The following is a 24048-nucleotide window of genomic DNA, read 5'->3' as shown; positions in this document are numbered from 1 at the left end:
GTTTCTAGCTAGAAAGACCAGGTAGATGGTGGTCAAGGTCAACTCCAGGGGGGGCAAACAGGTCCAATCATTTTCAAAAAGCACAGGAGAATCAGGGCTGGCCCGAGGCAGCGGCACACAGTGCCCAGGGCTGCCCTGGAATGGAGAGGACCAGAGCAAATATGTGTGACCCTTTCTTCTCCCCTCGATTTTATTCGGGAGTGAATATCATCAAAGACTTACAGTGTAAAATGAATGTCAATCTAGACTTGGAGGACAAGTACAGGGAAGTATAAGGAGGGAAAGAAGGGGGCAACCCAGATTCATTCCTTCTTTACACCCACTGCCTCCTGGAAGAGGCGGGGTGAGACTGCTGAGGCGCGGGCCTGGGAGCTGCCTTGCTTGGCTGACCCCTGACCGTGAGACCAGGGCAGGCAGGCTGGAGGTGTTCCTGAGGACTGGGGGCTCTCTGGTATTCTCTACTGAAAGGTTTCACCGATGAGGTCCTGGGAAAATGCTGGCTGTTCTGGGTACAAACCGAAATAGGGAGGTGTCCCCTGTGTGTGAGGCAGCACTGCCACCTAGAGGAATCATGGGACTCAATTTACTTTTCCAACCAGGGCAGGTGTGTGCAGAGATGTAGACAAGTTAGTGGGGGAGCTTCCTAGCAGCCTTGGGGAAATCAGGAGGCCTGAAGGCAAAATGGGCAACAGGTGAGGCATGATTTTGGCGCCCTTGACTCTTCCTCAAGTTTAGTAGGATCTCAGAATTCCAAAAGGGTAGATTACTTGACATTGCTCTGCTGAAAATCCTCCAACAGCACACAGGAGTTTTAGGACAGTAAAAATACTTTGTATGGTACTAGTATGGTGGATACGTTTGTCTAAACCCATACACTGTGCAACTCCAAGAGTGAACCCTAGTGTCAACTACGAACACCGGGAGATAATGCTGTTTCAGTGTAGGTTCACCAGCTGTAACAAATGCAGCATTCTGGTGCAGGCTGTGGATGGTGGAGGAGGCTATGCATGTGTGGGGACAGCAGGATACAGGACATCGCAGTACTTGGTACTCAGTTTTGCTGTGAACCTAAAAGTGCTCTAAGAAACAAAGTACTGAAGCTAACCCCTCCCGCAGCTCTTTACCTTGGGCAGACTGAAAGCCAAAGTCTTTGCCAGGGCCTGTAAGGCTCCCTGTAATCTCTGCCTGCTGTCCACTGGGTTACTTCTCTGCCCTCATCCTTGTGTTCTCATACTTACCAAGCGCATACTTACCAAGCGCAGTCCCGCCTCAGGGCCTTTCACTGGCTGTTCCCTCTGTCCGGAATGTTCTTTCTCAAGATATCTGCTTAGCTAACTCCTTAATTGCTCTCAAATCTTTGTTCAAATGTCACTTCCTCTGTGTAGTTCAGCATGTCTGCCTGTCTTAAATTCCAATCCCTTCACCACAATTTAAATATCGCCTACTCTGTTTTTGTTTTCCTAAAGCACTTAAACCCCTCAAATATTAGATCATTTAATTTGTGAGAATATTTCTTCTTTATTCCAGGTCTCCTTCCACTAAGATATGAGTTCCACAAGGGCAGACCTTTTGTCTGGTTCGTTCATTGCTGTATCCCAAGCAATTACAACAGTACCCAGTACACAATAGGTACTTCACAAACATTTGTAGAATGACTGATTGATTGAATGAATGAAAAGTGAATGAATGAGTGAATGAAAGAACCACAACAGAGCATATAATCCAATGATCTCCTAGCTCAGAGGGGGGAAAAGCCCAAGAAGAAAAATGACTTCTTCAAGGGTGCACAGGAAGTCAACACCAGAAGTGGCACTAGAACTCAGGCTTGATAACCCCCAGGCCAGCACACTTCCCACACACCAATGACACAAACATGTCACTAAAACATTAACCCTCAAGACTTAATTTATTATTTCTCCTAGGATCGTTTCTATTTTTTTAGTTAAGACATCTCTACCCAAAGTATGCCTCTCTAAGGTGAAGCTGGGGTCACCAGAAGCAGGTGGTTGAAGGAGGCTGTTTGGAGGTGGGGAGCCTTGGTGGAAACCCCCAAATCACACCTTGACCTATGCTACCTCATGGGTAGGCTCACCCCAGGGAAAATGCCTCTGTGATGGCCAGACCAGGCAGGCCTCAAGAAGGGCCCTTCTCCTGGAGAAGAATGGATTCTTTCCCTACAGCCTTAAGTGGAAGAGACTCCTGGCCATAACTGTACTGACCACTGCCTGGCACACTTCCCTCCTAGGCTACAGGAGTGACTGGCAGTCTCCTTGGCACATAATAACATTGCCACAAATACATACGACTCAGGAAAGATGGCAAAGTGCTTTGCATCCATTCTCATTGAACCTTCATGTTAAATGTGTGAGGGAGACTTCTCCCCATTTCAGAGAAGAAAATAAGTGTTTAGGGGTTGGTGCAGCTGAATTGAGATCTTGATTTTTCAAATCTTCTGACTCCATGCCCAGTGGTTGTTGTTTTAAAATATTTTATTTATTTATTTTTGGAGAGATGGGAGGGGAGGGAGAAAGAGAGGGAGAGAAACATCAATGTGTGGTTGCCTCTCCCACGCTGCCAACTGGGGACCTGGCCCACAACCCAGGCATGTGCCCTGACTGGGAATCTAACTGGCAACCCTTTGGTTCACAGGCCCACATTCAATCTGCTGAGCTACACCAGCCAGGCCTGTGTTTTGACTTTATAATTTTTCCTTTCCACACTAAGGCATTTTCTATTTTATGTAGTTAAATGATCAGTACCTTTTTTAATGGCTTCTATATGACTTTGAAAGGTCTTTTCTTCTTGCAAAGTATTTAAAATTCTATCTTCTAGCTCTAGGGTTTCAGTTTTCACATTTAAATCTTTGGTCCATCTGACATGAATTTTGGTTTAAGTTTTATAATAGAAATCCAATTTTTTTTTCAGATGGCTAAACAGTTGTCCTTGCATACATAGAGTATATTTATAAGATACCATGCAGGGAAGAATTAATCTTTTCTACACTGATATGCAATGTCACCCTTATTATATATTAAATTCCTGATTTATCTGAGTCTACTTCTGAACATTTCTGTTCTGGTCCATCGATCTATCTCATGTAGGTTTCAGTTTTTATGAAAAAGGAGACAAAGATACTACAATAACAAAACAGGATATGATAGGAAAAGAGTAAACAGATTCTGAAAAGAATCAAGTAAAACTTTTAGGAATGAAAAATAAGCTAGGGGGAAGTAAGGGATCCAATAGTCTCCTCTTGGGACGTTCCCTAAAGTTTGTATGGCTTCATTTAACATCCCCACCTCCCACCCCCTTTGTGGTATAAGTAACTTCTCTTGATGCAGGAGGGTAGCTTCCTAAAATCTCAAGTTGGCCCTGGGAATCTGTAGCCAGAGAGACTGGTGGTATCTGTGGCTTTGAGACAACCAGAGGCAAGGACACTGCTGTCCTCCCCAAATTGTAGGTGCTTTCTTGCCAGTAAGTGGCAGCTGTGGAATCCTAGTCCAGTTCCAGAGCCGGTACCCTCAACCACACGAGAGATGCCTCTAGGACAAGACAAGCAGTCCACCAGGCAGAAGTCAGGAAATGGATGCGGGTGTCCATGGGACAGAGAGATCTGTGAGGGCAGCCTCGGGGCAGCCTCAGGCTCGAATGAGTCTGTCCACGCTACCGTTCTGTCCTGGGTTGTCCTAGTGAGCTGTGAGCTTCCCAGAAATGTTTGGCTTTGATAAGATTCCTCCTCCAATTTCTTTCTTCTGAGACTCCTCCCTTTGTTACCTGAAGTAATTTCTTTGTCATTAGAAGTAAGCATCAAAAGGACAAGATCTACCTAATGCTCCTCCTCCACAAACCTGACCTGAAACCAAAGAGCTTATTATCAAAACCCTGAGTAATTACTAGTGCTGGGTGCTAGCTGACTCTTACAGGTGCCATCGTGGCGATGGAATCATACAGTCAGTAAAACTGGAGTTTTCAGTCTCCTCTTCCTTCTCCATGACCCTCCAACAAGGGAGGAGGCGAGAAAGAAATTAGCATTTATAGTGTCTATGATGGGCCTAGTACTGACCTATGTACTGCATTCATTTTTTAATTATATTTTATTATGTTATTGCAGTTGTCCCAATTTTCCCCATTTGCCCCCCTCCACTGAGCACCCCCTACTCCCTAAAGCCATCCCCACACCACTGTTCATGTCCACGGGTCTTGTGTACAGGTTCTTTGGCTACTCCATTTTCTACACTGTACTTACATCCCCATGGCTATTCTGGAAGTACCCGTTGGTATTTCTTAATCCCCTCACCTCTCCACCGATTCCCCCACACTCCACTCCCATCTGGTGACCATCAAAATACTCTCCATATCTGTGATTCTGTCTGTTTTTGTTTGCTTAGTTTGCTTTTTAGATTAATTTTTTCATAGATATGTATTTACTACCATTTGATTGTTCATAGTTTTGATTTTCTTAAATAAGTCCCTTTAACATTTCATATAATAATGGTTTGGTGATGATGAATTCCTCTAGGTTTTTCTTGTTGGGAAGCTCTTTATCTGCCCATTCATTCTAAGAGATATCTTTGCTGGGTGGAGCCATCTTGGCTGTAGCTCCCCACTTCTCATGACTGAATATTTCTTGCAATCCCTTCTAGCCTGTAAAGTTTCTTTTGAGAAATCAGCTGACAGTCTTATGAGAACTCCCCTGTAGGTAACTATTTTTTTTTCTCTTGCTGCTTTTAAGATTCTTTATCTTTAACCTTTGGCATTTTAATTATGATGTATATCTTGGAGTGAGCCTCTTTGCATCCATCTTCTTTGGAACTCTCTGTGCTTCCTGGACTTGGATGTCTATTTCCTTCACCAAATTAGGGAAGTTTTCTTTCATTATTTTTTCAAATACATTTCCGATTTCTTGATCTTTCTCTTCTTCTTTTTTCACCCCTACAATGCAAATGTTGAACCTCTTGAAGTTGTCCCAGAGGCTGCTTATACCATCCTCAATTTTTGGATTTTTTTTTCTTCTTGTTCTGATGGGTTGTTTTTTGCTTCCTTAGGTTCTAAGTCATTGATTTCTCAGCTTTATCCCCTCTACTGTTGTTTCCCTATAAATTGTTCTATATTTCAATTAGTGTATCTAATTATTTCTGACTGGATCTTTTTTATGCTGTTGAGATCCTAAGTTTCTTGTGCATCCTTACAACCGGTGTTTGAACTCTGAGTCTGATAGGTTGCTTATCTCCATTTTGTTTAGCTCTTTTTCTGGAGTTTTGATGTGTGCTTTCATTTGGGCCATCATTTTGGCAGCCTCCCTGTGTTTGTTTCTATGTATTAGGTAGAGCTGCTTTGACTCTGTGTCTTGGGAGGGTGACCTAATGTAGTTGGTGTCCTGTAGGGTCCAGTGGCACAGCCTTCCCTATCACCCAAGCTGGGTACTCGAGGTATGCTCTTAGTGTGGGCCAAGTATACCTTCCTCTTGTAGTTGAGCCTTGGTTGCTGTTGGCAGATCAATGGGAGGGGTTTACCAAGGCCAGTCAGCTGCCAGGACTGGCTGTGACCACTGACCACTGACATCCACCCTCCATGGAGGATCAGCTGTGCAGGGGCAGAGTGCTGGTGCTCTGACATGGTCTGTAGCTGTCTGCTGGGTACAGGGGCCCTGGGGTTTCCTGGGTGCTACAGGGCAAGATCAGCCCCTTCCTATGTTTTGCCCAGGACCACTTGGCCTGAGCAGTAGAGCACTCAGATGGCTGCTACTTGTGCTGGTCTTAGGGATTCCCAGGTGAAGCTAAATTGTGAATCTAGGCTGACTGCTGCTAGTGCCAGGCCTGGGGCTCACTGAGGCCAGCTGTTGTTTGTTTGATAAGATTTAGGAAGTTGTGAAGCAAGAGCCAAGACCAGCCATTTATATGGAAAAGCAGCCTGACTGGGCCTCTAAGTTGGGTGGGGTGGAGTCTCTGGGGATCTCCAAGGTAGGTCAAATAGTGTTAGCCAGGTTGATGGAGTCTCAGATATGGCACCAGCTTGCTGGCTCTTGGAGGGAAGGTTTAGAAAAAGGACAACAGCCTCCACTTGCCTTGATGCCAGACACTTCACTTTCTACCAGTATGCCACTGGGTTCTTTTCAAGCTGCTACCCAGGTACTAGAGCTCAGAGGGAGTGAGTCTGAGTAGGTGAGTCCATGTGTAGGTTCTTTAAGAACTTCTTGGGGCTCCAGCAGTTTCTTTCACTGTCTCAACCCCTGCTGGTTTTTGCAGCCAGAAGTTATGGGGACTTATGGTCCCAGTACTGGTACCCTGGGCTGGGGGGCCTGCTCACTCCTGAGATACCGCTCCTGAATTTTTAGCCACTACACATGGGTGAGGGGCCAGCCCATTCCACATCTCTGCCCTTCCTACCAGTTTGTATGGATTTGGGTTAATTCCACAGTTGTCTGACTTCCACTCAACTCAATTTCTAATGGTTTTGAGTGATGATTGGTCTGTATTTTAGTTATTCTGATGTGGTTGTGTGAAGAGGCGAGCCATGTCTGCCTATGCTGCCATCTTGACCAGAATTCACCTGTTTTATTTAATCTTCATAGTGACCCAAGAGACAGGCAGTGTCCTCTTCACCAGACAGATAAGGAGCCACGCTCAGATTTAGTCATGGAGTTATCTGCCTAAGACCCTGCAGCAGGTAAAATGCAGTTCTCTGGACTCTGAAGTCTCCCATCTCACTTTATCCACCCTGCATACCTAGAACTTCCAACTACTGATAAAATCTGCCTTTAGTTCAAGTTGCATGATCAAATATATACTATGTAAACTTCATCTCAGTCAAAAAGCAGCCATGATGCCTTTTTTTGGTCTAGTGTAGAGAAACCTGATTTACTCCGACACCAGCATAACAGAGGCAGAATGTGTGCTGGCAATGGGTCACAGCTGGTAACAGGAAAGAAAACTATTCAAGCTAGCATTTAAGCAGCATCAAAAGTGAAAAACAAAGTCTGATTGTGTGCTGAGCCAGAATTTTAACATATTACATTAATATTCTAATTTAGAAATAAATCACTGTTGAGCCCTGGCTGGTGTGGCTCAGTGGGTTGAGCACCGGCCTGAGAGCCAAAAGGTTGCCCATTCATTCCCAGTCAGGGCATATGCCTGGGTTGCGGGCCAATCCCCAGTTGGAGGTATATGAGAGACAACCAATCAATCCATGTTTCCCTCATACATCATAATTTCTCTTCCTCCCTCCCTCCCTCCTCTTTAAAAAATAAAACCTTTAAAGAAATGGCAGTTGAGGTCTATCAAGCACTGTGATCAGATTTTTTCAAACTTTGTTATCATGGTCTTATTTAACTGCTTATGCAAGTTGAAAGCCTTTGTCCTGAAATTTAAAAAAATAAAGTGGTAACTCCACTTTACTACCTTAATTATTTGTAAGTGTACATTTCCATAGTGTTTACTCAGTGTTGTGCAACCGATCTCCAGAACTTTTTCAAATCTTGCAAAACTGAAACCCTATACTCACTAAGCAACCATTCCGTTTTCCCCTCCTCCTAGCTCTGACAACCACCATTCCACTGTTTTTAGGAATTTGACTACTTTAGATACCAAACGTAAGTGGAATCCTACAGTATTTACTGTCTCCCCACTTCCTTTTGTATCTGGTTTATTTCACTTAGCATAATGCCCTCAAAGTCCCCTGTGTTGCAACGTGTCCAATTTCCTGTCTTTTATTGCTGAGTAGTATTTCACTGTATGTACAGGGTGGGGCAAAAGGTAGGTTTACAGTTGTATGGAAAATAATACAGCCATAAATTATTACATGTACTTGCAACTGTAAACTTACTTTGCCCACCCCTGTATATACCACATTTTAAAAATTCATTCATTCGTCGATGGACATTTGGGTTGCTTCCACCTTTTGGCTACTGTGAATATTGCTATGAATATGGGTATATGATTATCGGTTTGAATCCTGCTTTTCTTTTAGATACAAACCTAGACAAGGAATTGTTGGATCACATGGTAATTCTATTTTTAATTTTTTGAGGAAACATTGTTAGCTAAAGTAGATGTACCGTTTTACATCCCACCAATAATACAGATATTACCCTAATGAATGAGTTTGCCTTGAATTTTCAAACTGGAGAAATGTGTAAGAGGGTATAATTTGCTAACACTTAAGATAGTATCTGTTACAGAGTAAACTGGTAAATTGTTAAATGTACAAGTCAACAAAGTGCATAAGCTGGAAACAGCCTTAATTCTGTACATTATATGATGGTAATGGCTTTAACAAAGCTTTAATTAAAATGCTGTGTACCAAGAAGAGGCAACTTAATCCTTAAGCCAAGGGAAGTTTCTCCTGTCCATTGAGCTTCGCAGATAAGACTTTATGGAGGAAATGGCATTCCATATGAGAACACCACGTTCAGGGTCATGGAGGTGTAAAAGGGAAAATGTAAAAATTCATTATCACTGAAGGTAGCAGGTAATGAAGCCAGTGCTGGCTGTTCCAAGTGAAGGTGGGCTTTTGATTAAATGTTGATTTTTAAAAAGATTTTATTTATTTTTAGATAGGGGAGGGGGGAGAAGGAGAGAAACACCAATGTGTGGTTGCCTGTCGCCTGCAAGCCAAGCATGTGCCCTGACAGGGAGTCAAACCAGTGACTCTTTGGTTTGCAGACTGGCATTCAATCCACTGAGCCACACCTGCCAGGGCTAATTTTCTTTACAATTTTTAAAAATTTGGTTTTACTTCCTGTACTTGTTTTAAGAGTGCTTAAAATTCATGGTGTTTCATGGTGGAGTTTTCTTTTTGAAAGACTGAATTTAACCCCACCACTCATATGAGGAAATGAAACACAGAGGCCTATGACTCATCTCTCAAATTCCTGCTGTTCAGTGGCAGACCCGAACTGTGACCCAAACCCAGGGTTTTCTCCACTAGGAAGGCCAGCAGAATTCACCTGGCCTCATCACCCATTCTCAGACTTTTAAAGTGATTAAACTAGGGGGAAAAATGGTGCAGTTACTTTTGAAAAGTCTAAAAAGTCCCCTGCATTAATGAAGTACTTTGTCTCTTCCAAAGTGCCTTCTTGGGCACCATTTCCAAATACCGTTCCCATGTGCCTCCTCCACCACACATCATACTTCTCCTGAATGAGAGTGCTTGTGTTCTAGTTCCGGCAGTTTCTCTAGCACTGTTCTCTAACAAAAACAGTTTGCAATGTTTAAACAATCCCAAGTCCCAACCAAAAGTGTTCAAACTAAATCGGAAACAGATACACTATGAATGCAGGAACACTATATTTATTAGGTCAATAATTCATTTTTAGCAATACAAGTACAGAATATATCACAATGCTGGTTACAAACATACTTAGTATGGTTTAATGGTTACAAAAAATGGTGGGTACTACAAGTTTGTGGTAAGGATGATAAGAAAGGTCATTCTGACAACAATGAAGAATTGCCTTAAAAAATCTATCAATGACCTTAGATATTTCTATAGAAATTACTGTGGCACTATTAGTGGGGATTTTCATGTAAAGAATTGTTAGAGATTTGCTTTTAATTGTTTCATTAAGAGCTTTTTGAGTCTATTAAACTAAAATCCCCTGTTGCTTAATAAAGTATAAAAATAGTACTGACCTGGTAATATTTAATAAAATGTAGCATCCATTCACATCATAAAAGTAGAACTAAATTGAAAAGTTTCAGTTACCGTGGCAACATATCTTCCCATAAAAGGAATATACAGAAATGAGTAGTGTCACACAAATGGTACCTGCAACAGTTATGTAGTGATCCAACACTTAACTTATGCACCACAAACCAAGTTTTCTAGATATCTATATATAGCATTTATTTTTAATCTTAAATTTTACTTTTGAAAAAAAATGTACACTTCAACAAACTCACTAAGGCCACTCATGCTATCGAGATACCTAGGATTGCAGTTAAAGAAGGGCATTATTTAATAAATCTTAAAGTACACTCCTTCAGATCTCCAACAGAGTAAAACCAGTTTTCTGCCTAAAACATTCCTGAGATTTGTGGACAATACAACTACTAGCGTTCAAGCTGGAGGTAAATCCAAATGTCAAATTAAAAAAGAAAAAAAAAAAAGGAATTCCCTAGCAAGATCTGAGGTTTTCCGAAGCCGAGAGATGAAATGTTAATTTTTAAAGCAAAAGTAAAACTCTTAAAAAAAAAGTTTGCACTAATTATAAATAAATTTTTCCAGTAGTAACTCTGCCATCCAGAAAAAGAACAGTTTGGAAGCATCGAGGATACAACATTCTGGGGAAAAAAAATAAAAACTGACTGGCAATTAACTATATTTGCTACCAAGCAAACCATTCTTTCAAAAGTATGGCCAAAACTTCATTCATGTTTTAGGCATATGTTTACTATTCATCATTCTATTTGCACTATAAGGAGCAGCCAAGTGGCGACTCATTATTTATAAGGTTGCAGCCTCTGGACTTAATTTTCACTGTATTATGAACTCTTCCCAAACAGCCTAGCAACAAAGGTCTTTGTCAAATATTTTATTTTTATAAATGAAAGCATACTGGAATTACTACACAGCAATAGCAAATTCATCCTTAAGCAGAGACAGAACTTTGAAGATAAGGATCCTAATGCTTTGAGCAAAGACAGCTTTGGGGACCTATAAAAATTATGGTCTAAAAAACCCACTGGCTCTATTAAACCGAATGCTGAAATGACTGACCACCCGTGTGACACATGAGTGTTACAGAGCTCCCTAATGCACCCAACTTGAGTAGTACTGAACTTTAAGAAAAAGAGTGGGTAAGAGAAAAGAAATGGAAGCCAGAGATGATGAGACCAAAAGCCCCTTATTTAACATTACTTTGCTGAACTTCCAGAAAAATCTTTTAAGTTGGTCTAGGCCTCCTTACAACACAACCCTACCATATGAGAAAATTTTGTATAATCTATTGGCTGTTGTGAAGTAAATTTGATTCTTTTCTTCGAGAGTTTTTTTCAAACCCCAGAAATCATGGTGACATTTACCTCTCTTACTTATCCTAAACATTCCTACTAAAAGGATAAATCCCACACTTTAAATTATTAGAATCATTATTCTTCATTAGAACCATAAATGGCATTATTACATCACTAATAGAAACTGGTAATCTCTTTTTTCAGTCTAATGTATTTGCATTATATCAAAGTGTATGGATTTATAGAAAGCTACATTAAAGTAGTGGTAATAAGGAAAAACTACCGATAATGATTTTTTTAAAAAGATAAAACTGGCTGTCACTTAACATTACCACCCTGTGATCCTAGGTTCCTAACATCATGTTGCTTTATTACTGAATATGAGCTACGTTAAGCTCAAACTGAATGAGGCCTTAAGTCACTTGATTTTATCCTAGGAAATGTTTTATGTGCACAAAACCAAAAATTATAGATTAAAAAAAACTTCATATGAAAACATAAGTTTCAAAATATTTATTGAAAAACATTTTACCATGACATTCCTATACCACAAACATACCACAGGACTCTAAATAACCAACAAAAGTATACAAAGCCTATCCTGAAAATATCTTTGGAGGTATTAAATATATAGGCCCATGAGGATAGAGCTGAGTAACTTACAGATGTTAGTCCTTGGTCACACAGACTATTTGGTAATTACTAAAGAGGTGGTGCCTCTTGGAATTAGATTGCAATTAACTGGGAGGGGGAGGTGCAGGCGTGCCAATGTGCTTTTTTTGAAATTAAAATGAAAATCAATTCAATGAATAAACTCTGGTTTTGAAATCAAAGTTATAATCTTAAAGTCTGGGCTTGTGTCATCTCTTTAGGTACCTCCCCCCCCATCAATCCCCTCCTGAGGACTTAAAAATACTGGCTCATAACTAACAAGACTGCAACTAACAGTTTTAAACAAGGTTATATTTGGGAAGTTCAAAAAAGTGTTTAAAATCAAATTTATCTGAAATATCCAATTAATTTTTCTGTATTGAATGTGGTGAACAGTTTAGATTTCTCTCCCCCACCCAACATGCATGTTAAAAGAAAACGAAAACTCAACACACATCCACTCACCCACAGACTACTCCAAGCAGTTAGCCAGGAATAACAGCCAAGTCATAAACCCCTGAAAATAGGGGGGAAAACCCTGATTCTTAACTATAGAGGCGCCAAACAGGCCACTATAATAAGAACTGAGGTAACAGCAAGACTTTTTTTGTTTCTTGGGTTGTTACATGTCACGCTTCTCAGATGTGAAATCTACAACACTGAATAACCTGACTTAAAAAAAAAATCAAAGCCCAATAAAGACAAGCTAGGGAAATAGATATATTAGGGAATTTTCCCATTTGATTCTTGAATTTCAAATAAGATGACCTAGCTGTACTATTATTTATCATAAAAATGAAAGATTTCTAAGACCTGCTTATTTGGGGCATTAATTTTTGTTAATTCCCACAAACCATATAGTAAACTAAAATTCCCATCCGGACAAGAGAAATTTCATAACTCTTAGCCAGTATACTTGTTAATTGCATTGATTATTAGGGCAACATTTAAAATAAGGGGATGGCTGCAGCAAATATTTATAGACTTGCTCATGACACTGCCATCTCTGTACCTTGACTAAAGCTATGCCACTTAAATTGCCAAATTTCCCTAGTTTGGTGCCTATTACGTGAATATAATTTTTGCATCATCACTTTTCATTATACATCTAAGTGAAATCATTCTACTGTTAAAAGTAAATGCAAGGGCTAAAATAATAATCTAAAGCCTCTGGTCCAAATAACCCTTTAACCTTTCCTATACAAGGCTGGTCCATTTTAGATCCTCCTGGTCCTTAGCAAATGCTATCAGAGCACTTTGCATTGTTGTACCAAAAGAAAATAAAACAAAAACCAAAAGTTAAAACTGCTGGCCTATCAGCTTTTCTATTACTTACAGATCCACACTGGTCCAGTACAGAAGAACCTGACCGCCCTGCCCTTCCCTTGGAGCTCTGGAGTGGCTGTATCCACATCTCTGGGTCAGATAGCCAAACCTAAGTCCGGATGTCCCTCCTCTATTAGTACTTCTATTAACTTTTCTATACTGCATATAAAGATTTTCCCCATGAAATTTCTTTACAGTACAGTATTGAATACCTCCACAAGGAAGAATTATATGTTAAAAAGTTGTTAAAATCATCCTTACATAATAAGAATGCAACTCTTAAACTCTTAAATAGTTTTATTTAGGGGTTCTTTTTTTCTTTCAGACTTTCTGCAAAATGAAATATTTTTTAAAAAGAAAAGATTTCCTGTTGTTTTTTCTACTAAGTGGAAAATATGGGCCAGACTACTTATACATGCGGTACATGCTGAATATAACTGAATATATGCTTATTCCTACAGACACTCTGCAAGATAGGGAGCACCCAAATGGGGTCAATGGACTGGACCAGTGTTTCAATGCAAATTCCAGCCCCCAAAAACAACATGGTTTTGATTTCACAGTATGAATTCCCTGGAATCTGGGAAAAGGTAAATTAGTTAACTGAGATCGTGCCTCAGCAGCTCGGTCCCTCAGCGTTCTGAGAAATCAGGAAGGACTGCACCACTTCTTCAGTGGACTGAGGGCTGGTGTTGACGTCTTCAAGAGCATCGGTCACTGAGTACTGTCGATCTCGCAACCGGTTCCAGTTAGACAGAACATTGTGATATTCAAACACTTTTTCATAATTTCCAATGGAGTTGTAAAGTTTAATGAGACCTCGGTAATCATATTCTAGTCCACTGTAGCCTTCACCAAAAAGTTTCTTCCCTGAAAATAACCAGAAAAAAAAAAAAAAAAAAGAGCAAGCCTTAACAACAAAATAAGCAGTTTCTACAAGACAACAGAAGTTCAGTTCTTTAAATAGGGTAGCTTGGTTTTATTATTCTCTGAAAGGAATAAATTCATGTCTTGTATTAGTGCTTACCTTCCCATAAGCTATCTCTAAGACTTACAAAAAAATTTGTCACCAGAACAAAATTTCATAGTTTGAAGGGCTGACTAGAAGAGATAGATCTAAAAGTAAAAAAGAACAACAGCACCGCCAACAACAGAAAAATACATATGTGTAAGACTAAGTATTGTTGCACTCCTTATGATTGCAAAATACTAGAAACAAATAAAAATAAATAGGCAAATGATTCAATCAACCACAGTACACCCATTAAATGTTATATTATGCATCTGTACACAAAACAGGAAGCTTTTGGCTCTGTATGAACTCACATGGAATGACTTAAAGAGTATACTGTTAAGTTTAAAAAAGCAAAGTACAAAAGTACCTATAGTACGCTATTTTTGTGTCAGAAAGGGAAAAACAAAATATTTATGCATTTGAACATTTGTGCAAAAAATATACACAGAAACTGTAAATGAGGAACTAGTAAGACTGGTTACCCAAAGGGCGTAGGTGAGGAGTGGTTACAAAAAAATAGAGGGAATCACACATCTAGGAACGTAACTTTCTAGTTCTAACTTTTAGAAGGGTAATAGTTCACATACTAAAAAAAAAAAATAAATAAGTAAATAAAGTTGGGAAAATGTTATACAAACATAAATAAATGAGCCTAATTGTGTTTCAAACTATACTGACAAGATGGGATGGAGGAGAAAAGTAATTCTCCAAGTAAATTCTCCAGTATTCTGAATATACACCTTCAGGCTAAAGACAGAAAGCTGTAAACAAAGACTGAACTCTAGTAGATTTGTTTTTCATAGTACTACAGGCTAACAATTCTAAGACTACTTTATCTGAGGGCTGTATTGCAGGGTTGAGCAAGTCAAAATATTATGGATAACAGGGAGTACACATATACAGAGATATATGATTTATGACAAAGGTAGCACAGCAGAGGGGAAAGCACAATCTTTTGAAAAGATGGTCCTGGGTCAACTCTATATCCACACAGAAAAAAAAGAGAGAAAAAGAGAAAAAATTAATCTCCCCCTCACATCAAACACAAAAATCAATTTCAGCAACGTAGGTCTAAATGTGAATGGCAAAATAAAGTTTCCAGACGATAATCTTCTAAAAGAATATCTTCATGACTTTGGGGTAGGAAAAGATTTTTTTAAATCAGTTTTTTTAATTGTATATATTTATTTTTAGAGAGAAAGGAAGGGAGAGAGAAGGAGAGGGAGAGAAACATCAATGTGTGGTTGCCTCTCACATGGCCCTCACTAGGGATTTGGCCCACAACCAGGGCATGTACCCTGACTGGGAATTGAACCTGTGACTCTGGTTCGCAGCCCACGCTCAATCCACTGAGCTAGACCGGCCAGAGCGGAAAAGATTTCTTGTAATGTAATTTTTATTTTATCCTCACCCAAGTACACTTTTCACTGCTTTTAGAGAGAGAGGAAGGGGGAGAGAGGAAGAGAGGGAGAGCAGGACATTGGTGTGAGAGAGAAACAGTGACTGGTTGCCTTCTTGTGCCCTGACTGGGGATTGGATCAGCAATCTGTTGGTCTACAGGACAACGCTCCACCCAAGTGAGCCACGTTGGCCAGGGCAGGGTAGGAAAAGATTTCTTAAACAGAAGACAAAGTGCTAATCATATAAGTAAAGACCAATATATTAGACTACATTAAAATGTAACATTTCCAGCCTTGGCTGGTGTGGCTCAGTAGACTGAGTGCCGGCCTGCTGACCCAAAGGTGGGCAGTACGATTCCTGGTCAGGGCACATGCCTTAGTTGTGGGCCAGGTCTCCAGCTGGGGGCAAGTGAGAGGAAACCAAGTGATGTTTCTCTTCTCTTTCTCCCTCCTTTACCTTTGCTCTAAAAATAAATAAAATCTTAAAATATAGAACTTCTGTTCTTTGAAAGGCACCATTATAAAAAAAACAAGGAGTAAAGCAACACATACAACCAACAAAGGGCTTGTTATATCCATATTATATAAAAAACTTCTATAAACCAGTATGAAAATAACAGACAATTCAATGTAAAAACGGGGAAGGTGTTTCAACAGGCACAACACTAAATGATGATCACCGTATCTTACTTTGTGATATATAAGTCCGAACTGGAAACAATCCCAATGTTGTGAATATTCATTAACAGTAGAATGGATAAACAATAATATACTAAGCCACTATTATAGCACTGGAAATTAATAAGCAATAGTGATCTGGAAATGTAGATGATTTTCATAAATCATGTTAACCAAAAGAAACCAGACATAGAACAGGTAAACCTGATCTATGACATTAAATCCGCGAGAAGGGAGGTAGTAGTAATTATATAAATACTTTAAAATAACTACTTTTGCCTATCCTTGACACTGTCATACTTCATACTAGTTTCAACATCAATAAATCAGGTTTTAGCAAAACATTTCAGATTATTTGTGGGTGATTGATTCCTAGAAATACCTGGCAGCTCTGAACTCACTTAAGTCTTGGTAATAAAAGTTCCCCTATACAACACATAAGACATGTGGACCTCTAATCAATTGACCAAGAAAATTTTAAAATAACATACCAATTGCTATAGATCGCAAATAAAGTTTCTCAGCATTTTCATACTGATTCATGTCATAATTATATAAAGAAGCCAGATGTCCCACTGAGAGGGCTACTTCATAATCTTCTTGACCAAGAAGTTGTTCTTTAATCTGAATTGCTTTGATGTGCATTTCTTCAGCTTCCTGAAAAAAATCATTAAGCCATATGAACCACTAGATTGTAATTTTTCTTATGTCAACAATTCTCACTCAATGAGCAACCTTCTTCTAAATGCCAAGGACATGTTACAGATGGCATAAGGAAATCAGATTAATATACCATGCTATTTCAAAAGTTACCCACCCATGGGGAGCATCACTGGTTTTAGGAAGCTATGTACATAACCTGATGATAGTGATAGTGTGCTATGACAAAAATGACAAGAGAAGAACTTGTCCTGGTAATAAAAAGTTGTTAGAAGAAATTAAAACATTCTAAAATGGCCCTGGCTGGTGTGGCTCAGTGGGTTGAGCACTGGACTTCGAAGCGAAGGGTCATCAATTCAATCCCCAGTCAGGGCACATGCCTGTGTTGTGGCTGGGTCCCCAGTAGTGGGCGTGTGAGAAGCAACCACACATTGATGTTTCTCACCCTTTCTCTCTCTCTCTCTAAAAATAGAATCTTAAAAAAAAATTAAAACATTCTGAAATGAAATTTCTTTCAATTAACACACACTACAATTTAACTGAAACTTGTGAAGCTTCCATCTTCATACTACAGTATGTTAGTTTATACAAGAATACTTACTCTTTATTTTTTTGAGTTTTGGCAATTTTTATTCTGACAAACTAAACTCGAATCAGTTGAAGATAAGTAGATTAAATTTCGGGTAAAAATAAATGTCTACGGCAGCTGCTCTCATCCTTTCCTTATTGTGACTCTAAAATGAACATTACTAAAAATTTATAACCTAAGATTCTTTAACATTTTTTAAAAACTGATTTTTACAGAGAAGGAGAAAGGCAAGAAGAGAGAGAGAAACATCAATTTGTTGGTCCACTTACTCATTGGTTGATTTTAGTATGTTCCCTGACCAGGGACTGAACCCACAATCTTGGTATATCGTGATGACGCTCTCACCAACAGAGCTACCCCCTGCCAGGGCCCAAAATTCTAAAAGGGAACTGAATTCAGTAAATATTTATTGCTATAATTAATAATAGTTGCAACATCTGACATTTCTTGCATACCCACTAAGTGCCAGGTATTCTGTCACATGCTATACTTAACCTAAGAGCTATGTTTTAAGTCTAACAAGCCTTTATGGTTTGCTATATTTCTTATTTTTCCCTGGCCTGAATTTTTGAAATTGCCTCTCACATGCCCTCAGCTGAGGACCTGGCCTGTAACCCAGACATGTGCCCTGACCAGAAAGCAAACCAGTGACTTTTTGGTCCACAGGCCAGTTAGTGCTCAATCCACTGACCCACACCAGCCAGGGTTTAAGATTATTTGGAGAAAGAAAAATACAGTAAAACATGTTTCTACCTTAAATTTTCTCATTGACTGATAAAGTCTTCCAAGGTTTCCATAGTGTTTTGCAGTCTGTACATTAAATTCCCCAAAAGCTTTTTTAGCTAGTTGGAGTGAAGACAGGTGCAAATCATGAGCTTCTTGAAGCAGCCTCTGTTCAGTTTCTTTATTATGACAGTCAATTGCAATCTCCTCTAAAATAAGTGCTGAACAAGAAAGCGATGAAATTAGAGCACTTTAAAACCATCTACAAAAGCTAATCTGAACATCTAATTCAAAATTAAAGTCTATAAATGTTTGTTGTATATATTTATATGTGGATATAGTTTAAAACTGGTAAAGAAGAAAGTATTACACTTTACTGAAAAAAAAAATACAGTTTGGGGGAGGTCATTCTATTTTGCATAGTATAATGAATTTCAAATTTAAGGAAAACAATAGTATATATCAAATTATTTTATAGAATTAATTTATATTGTATTATACTTTGCTGATGTGAAATTGCTTTTTAAAGAAATGAAAAGGAAAAGGCAAAACTTTTAAAGTTATGAAACTGTGTCAAAGAGAGTTACAGTTGAAAGTTTTGAAACTATACTTTTATAAAATATAACCTTTAACCAAATGCAACTAAAGGAATTGGTTTCCTCCTTCTCACTTGACCAACCAAATCAGGCATGATTTCAATTTCAAAGTCGCCTTCAAGGTTTTCCAATTTCACTTAAAGTCTTAAAAAGTCTTTTACCGGGTAATTTTATTTCTAGGAAAATTGTCCATGTGCACAAAAGTAAGATTTAGTTCACTGCAGCATTTTTAAAGTACAAAAGGTTAAAAACAATATAAAGGTCCAAAAACAGAGGTGAAGTTAAAAATATTAGAGAAAAGGATATATACGTACATGTACTGATATGGGAAAATGTTCATAACATGTTAAGTTAAAAAGAAAAAACAGGTAAGAAAAAATGCATTCATTTATTTTGCTATTTAAAAAAAGAAAAAGTCTAAAAAAATTCTCACCAAAATGTTGACTCTGAATCCATGGGATTTCCAGTGACTTAATTTTTTTTTCTCTTTAACTTTTTTTTTGTCTTTTTTTAAACTTTTAATTTTTGACACTGATCATACATTACTTGTGTAACTTTAAAAATGCAAACTGAGAAGAGGGAAAATACCCAGCTCCAGAATTAAGGTAAAATTTACCCAACATGTGGTAAACATGTGGTAACTCACTGAGTTACCACATAGGTGACCCAATTATGTTGGCAATATAAATGTCTTGCATGAAAGGGGCTTGGTAGTGATTATATAAAGAGTTAAAATAAAAAATAAAGTGGTAGTATTTATTAAGAACCTTGCAACATTAAGGATAACGTAACATGCAGCAGAGTTTCAGAATCCTGTACTCTAAAAGCTGAAGGTATGTGAAAAACCTATCTTCAGTTTGCTATCCATGTTACTCTGCAATAGTCTGTGTTATGTACGAATGAATACATGTAAATGGAGGAAGGGAAGAGGAGGATAGACATTCTTGCTTATTAGCAGTGTTATATTCGAGAAGCGCACAACCTTTCATTATAAACCACTGGAAATTGTTACGTAGAGTTACAGGTGAATACTTTAAATCAGTGAACTGGTCATTTAATATGTAGATATAGTCCACTCTTAAGTACTACCCCTGAAGAAATAAGCAAATACCCCTATTTTATACAATATATCATCAATTAAAAAATATCACAGATTAGACATCTGTTACAATTGACAGTTAAAGAAATCTAAAAAACATATATAGAGATGTATAGACATATACAGATATAAACTGAAGACTAAATTACAAAGGGTACCTTTCACCCTCTTTGAAGAAGCCAAAAGAAGATGATCTTCAGGTAGGATGTGGGTAATGATACCAATAGCTCTTTCTGCATGAAATCTGTAACACAGATAGATATATTCTGGCATTTCTCCCCCCCAACCCCACTATTCCTTCTCAGACCTTCTTACCTCCCTCTCTCCTTTCAACACCGAGTCATTAAAATTAAACCTTCAGCCCACCCTTTGGACAGAAATGAGCAATACAGATAGATATATTCTGACTTTTTTTTTTTAGTTACAGTGTTTTATAATACTGACAGAATTTCTAAAACTATCTGTGGTAAAAGACAAGTTTTTTGTTTTTTTAAATTTCCTTCTGCTTGTGAGCTGAACTTCAAGCATCCAGTGGATTCCCATCTCCCTCAGAATAAACTGTGAAGTTATTACAGCCTACAAGGCTCAAAACGATCTTTTACTGGGCTGTCTCTCTAATCTCATCTACTGTCATTTTCAAAAACAATCCTCTTGTCCCCCTCCAGTCACACAGGCCTAGCAGTTTTCTGAATATGCAAATCATGTTCTTACCTAGGACTCTTACACCTGATTTACTGTCTCTCTGAAGCCTTTCTAGACCAACCTACACAAAAGTCCCTAAATAATCTACCACCACTCTAAACTCTTAGCTTACTTAATTTTGCCCCGGCATGCATCCTCACCTGATACAGATAGTTATTTGTTTATGGCCTATCTCATCAAACAGAAGGTAAATTATTTGTCTATCTTATTTGCCAGTTCCTTTAAAAAACCTAAGCCTATCTCTGTCTTCCAAGTAATCATTACTTTTTCCTTACATTAGATGTCTTCTAATTCACTAATTGTCTATTTAATTGTGTTTAATCTGCTGTTTACCTTCTCTACTGAATTTTAATGTCAATTACTATTTTCTAAATCTAGCTATATTTTTTATAATAGCTCTTGTAGTAAGATGTTAAAATTCATACCACACAATTTACCTATTTAAAATGTACAATCCAATGGTTTTCAGTATATTCATAGTTATATATCCATAACATAATCAATTTCAGAATATTTTCATCACTCAAATAAAGAAACCCTGTGTCCATTTTCATCACCCGAATATTTTCATCACCAAATAAAGAAACCCTGTGCCTATGCTTTCCTCCAACTCCCCAGCCCTAGGCAACCAACTACCCTTTCCTTCTGTCTCTATGGATTTGCCTATTCTGGATGCTTCATGTAACCGTAATCATACAAATATTGTCCTTCGTGACTGGCTTCTTTCACTAAGCACAATGTTTTCAAGCCTCATGCATTCTCCAGCATATATCAATCTGTTTTGTTTTTCCATCTGCTTTTCTTTATTTTCCCTTCAAAATATTGCTTACTCCTTCTTTTATATCAAGATCAGTAACTGTTTTCTGTTAAAAGCCAGATAGTAAATATTTCCAGTTGTGGGCCATATACTCTGTCCCAACCACTCGACTCTACTGTTGTAATGTAAAAGCAGCTAGACAATATATGATCGAAGGGAGCATTGCTATGTTTCAATAAAGCTTTATTTTGCCCACAGGCCACAGTTTACCAACCTGTTTGTATCTTTAATCACTTAAGAATAGTTAATCACAGTATCAACCAAAAAGTTCCGTTAAGCGATATTCTTATAGTACCAATCCTGTTCATTATGCCTGCGACTCTCACTTACTTATAAGTAAGGAAATGTTTCCTTATTAATTTTATAAAATGGTGAGTTCATCTTTGGTTGAGCTAGATCTATGGAAAGTCTACATGGTTTGCGTTGAGGTTAATTATTTCAAAGTGTTTTACATTTTCTCCTAAAAGGCATCCTAGGAGAACTAGTAGTCTCAAAGTACTTTTCATTGTTTCTCTCAGTTTGAGGGTTCCTGCAGGCATGATGCCCAAACACAGGAGAGCTATGTGTTTGCAGTTACGAATTCCCCTATGAAGAATTTATGGCATTTCTGTCATCTCTCTTGCCAGTGGGCAATTCTTCTTTTCCTAGTAACCCTTTCCCTGAGGGTGTATAGCCTTGATCCTGACTTCATGTAAGGGTTTCAGTTCTAACTCACAAGTTCCTGTGGGCTACATGCTTTGTCTCTTAAACCCAGGACTGTTGTTGAACCAACATTACAGAAACTTGTAAGCTTTCCTCCCACCCCAGAGCAGTTATACCACAGTTTGGATTTTCATCCTTTATTAGCCCTTAGGGATTTCCTCCCTGTCTTGCAAGTTTGGTTATGCATTTTAAAAGATAATTGTTTTATTCAGTATTTCTCTGTGTTATGAAGCAAGAAGTTTTTAGGCTAAATCTGTCATTTATCCAGAGTACTATTGTATTACTCAAAGAAAAAATTATTGAAGAAAATATCCAAAGGGAAAGTTGTATTCTGTATGAAGATATACAAGTCAATATTAAACCACATAAACCCTAAATGAATAGCTTATAAACTGGTATGCTTTTAAAATATGTCAAAAATATTTTAGACATCATGTTAACACTCCAGGAAGACAAATTTGATCCATGAAGTACATTAAATACTAGTTTATTAGGAAAAACAATAGCAACAACATTAAATCAATCACTGAAAAGGAACATGGAACTTACAATGCATTGTCAAACTTTCCAGAGCTATACTGGTGAACGTAAGAAGAATAAGCCAAGTCTTCATGAGCTGTTGCTACATGGATATTTTTGCCACCAAATACTGACTGCCGAATGTCAAGGGCTGCCTGAAAGAGTCATCGATATAACATAATACTGTAAATCCTTGGAAACCACTACCCAGTTAAATTAAGCATCCTAGTAATTTAAATATATATTCTACACACCCAATCCCATCAGTTTTGAAGAAAAGGCCAGGTGTATTTTAAATCACAACAGAACATAAAAATTACCTATAAGGCTTGATTTTCTGAAGACTAAGTCTGACTTAAAAGGCAATGGCTTAATAATAAAAATCATTCACATGTCTTGAGAATCACAACAGTGTTTTTCTCTGTGTCCTTCTTCAGAAGTAAACTATAAAATCAAGGATACCTTGTCCAGAGCTATGGCGTAACATATCATTTACCGGAGAATGACTAAGATAAGGCCTAAAATAACTACTATTGACCCTCCTTGCTATTATAAACGCAGCTCTAATGACTTGTGCTAAATCAACAACAAAGATAAGCCATCACCTGAGCAAATGAAAATAGAAGCGTACTCTTGATTATGAGCCCACCGGTAAACAACTCTTTTCCTGGATGATTTGCTTTAATTCTTAAAACTTCAACTTTTAAGTGTTGTAGATATTATTTAGTAGTATCTAAAATAATGGCATGACATGTATGAGGAGGGGCTTAGAAAGTTTTTTTTTTTTAAAATGATTTTTAGCCCTGGCTGGCATAGTTCAGTGGATTGAGTGCAGGCTGTAAACCAGGCACCGCAGGTTCTATTCCCAGTCAGGGCACATGCCTAGGTTGCAGGCCATGGCACCCAGCAACCGCACATTGATGTCTGTCTGTCTGTCTGTCTGTCTCTCTCTCTCTTCCCCTCCCTCCCTTCCCTCTCTAAAAATAAATAAATAAAATCTTTAAAAAAATGACTTTTAGACAGGAAGAAAGGGAGTGAGAGAGAAACACTGATTTGTTGTTTCACTTCTTTATGCATTCATTGATTGGTTCTCACATGTGCCCTGACCATAGATTGAACCCACAACCTTGGTACATTGGGATGGTGCTCTAATCAACTGAGTAACCTGGCCAGGGCAGAAGTTAAAACAAGTATAAGTCTGAAAAACAATCTAGGTTGAAAGAAAAAAAGTGTAACTATTAACATACCTGATATATTGCAACAGACTGACAGATATTATCTACATTGAGTAAGTAGAACCCATAATCTAGCAGTGTATCAGAATACTTTGGGTGTTTGGATCCAAAATGATCCCTATAAAAAGATACAAAACTATTAGGATATAAAGTAGAGACAGATAATTTGAAATGGTATTTTTAATAACAATCACCTACCGTGCCAAATACACTGCATGTTTAATTAACTGTTCTGCCTTCTTAAATTCACGTTTTACAACACAAGCCTAAAGATAAAGTAAAAAAATTATTAAATAACTCAGTGTTAAAAATAAGTCTAGCTTATATATTTGAACTATAATGGTCAAAAAGAGAAAAAGCATCTTCAAACATAAGTAGAAGTGA

General features: G+C 38.2%; 1 protein-coding gene across 1 annotated transcript in view; it reads right to left on the bottom strand.

Annotated features, from left to right (window-relative positions):
* Positions 1 to 9271: 9271 nt before the first annotated feature.
* The window catches only part of APPBP2 (amyloid beta precursor protein binding protein 2), a 48572-nt gene continuing 33795 nt past the window's right edge, over positions 9272 to 24048 (bottom strand). The window contains exons 7-13 of the mRNA XM_045836418.1: positions 23863 to 23930; positions 23677 to 23782; positions 22460 to 22584; positions 19848 to 19933; positions 18025 to 18215; positions 16514 to 16679; positions 9272 to 13799 (exon numbers count right to left, since the gene is read on the bottom strand). Coding sequence (XP_045692374.1) covers positions 13546 to 13799; positions 16514 to 16679; positions 18025 to 18215; positions 19848 to 19933; positions 22460 to 22584; positions 23677 to 23782; positions 23863 to 23930 — 996 coding nt within the window. The 3' untranslated portion in view covers positions 9272 to 13545. The remainder of the gene's footprint in view (positions 13800 to 16513; positions 16680 to 18024; positions 18216 to 19847; positions 19934 to 22459; positions 22585 to 23676; positions 23783 to 23862; positions 23931 to 24048) is intronic.

The sequence above is a fragment of the Phyllostomus hastatus genome, unplaced genomic scaffold, assembly GCF_019186645.2.
Source record: "Phyllostomus hastatus isolate PE091 unplaced genomic scaffold, TTU_PhHast_1.1 phas_contig_210, whole genome shotgun sequence".
In the NCBI taxonomy this organism is placed as follows: Eukaryota; Metazoa; Chordata; class Mammalia; order Chiroptera; family Phyllostomidae; genus Phyllostomus; species Phyllostomus hastatus.
Note: the sequence above shows the minus strand (reverse complement) of the source record. Positions and strands in the feature narration are given on the sequence as shown.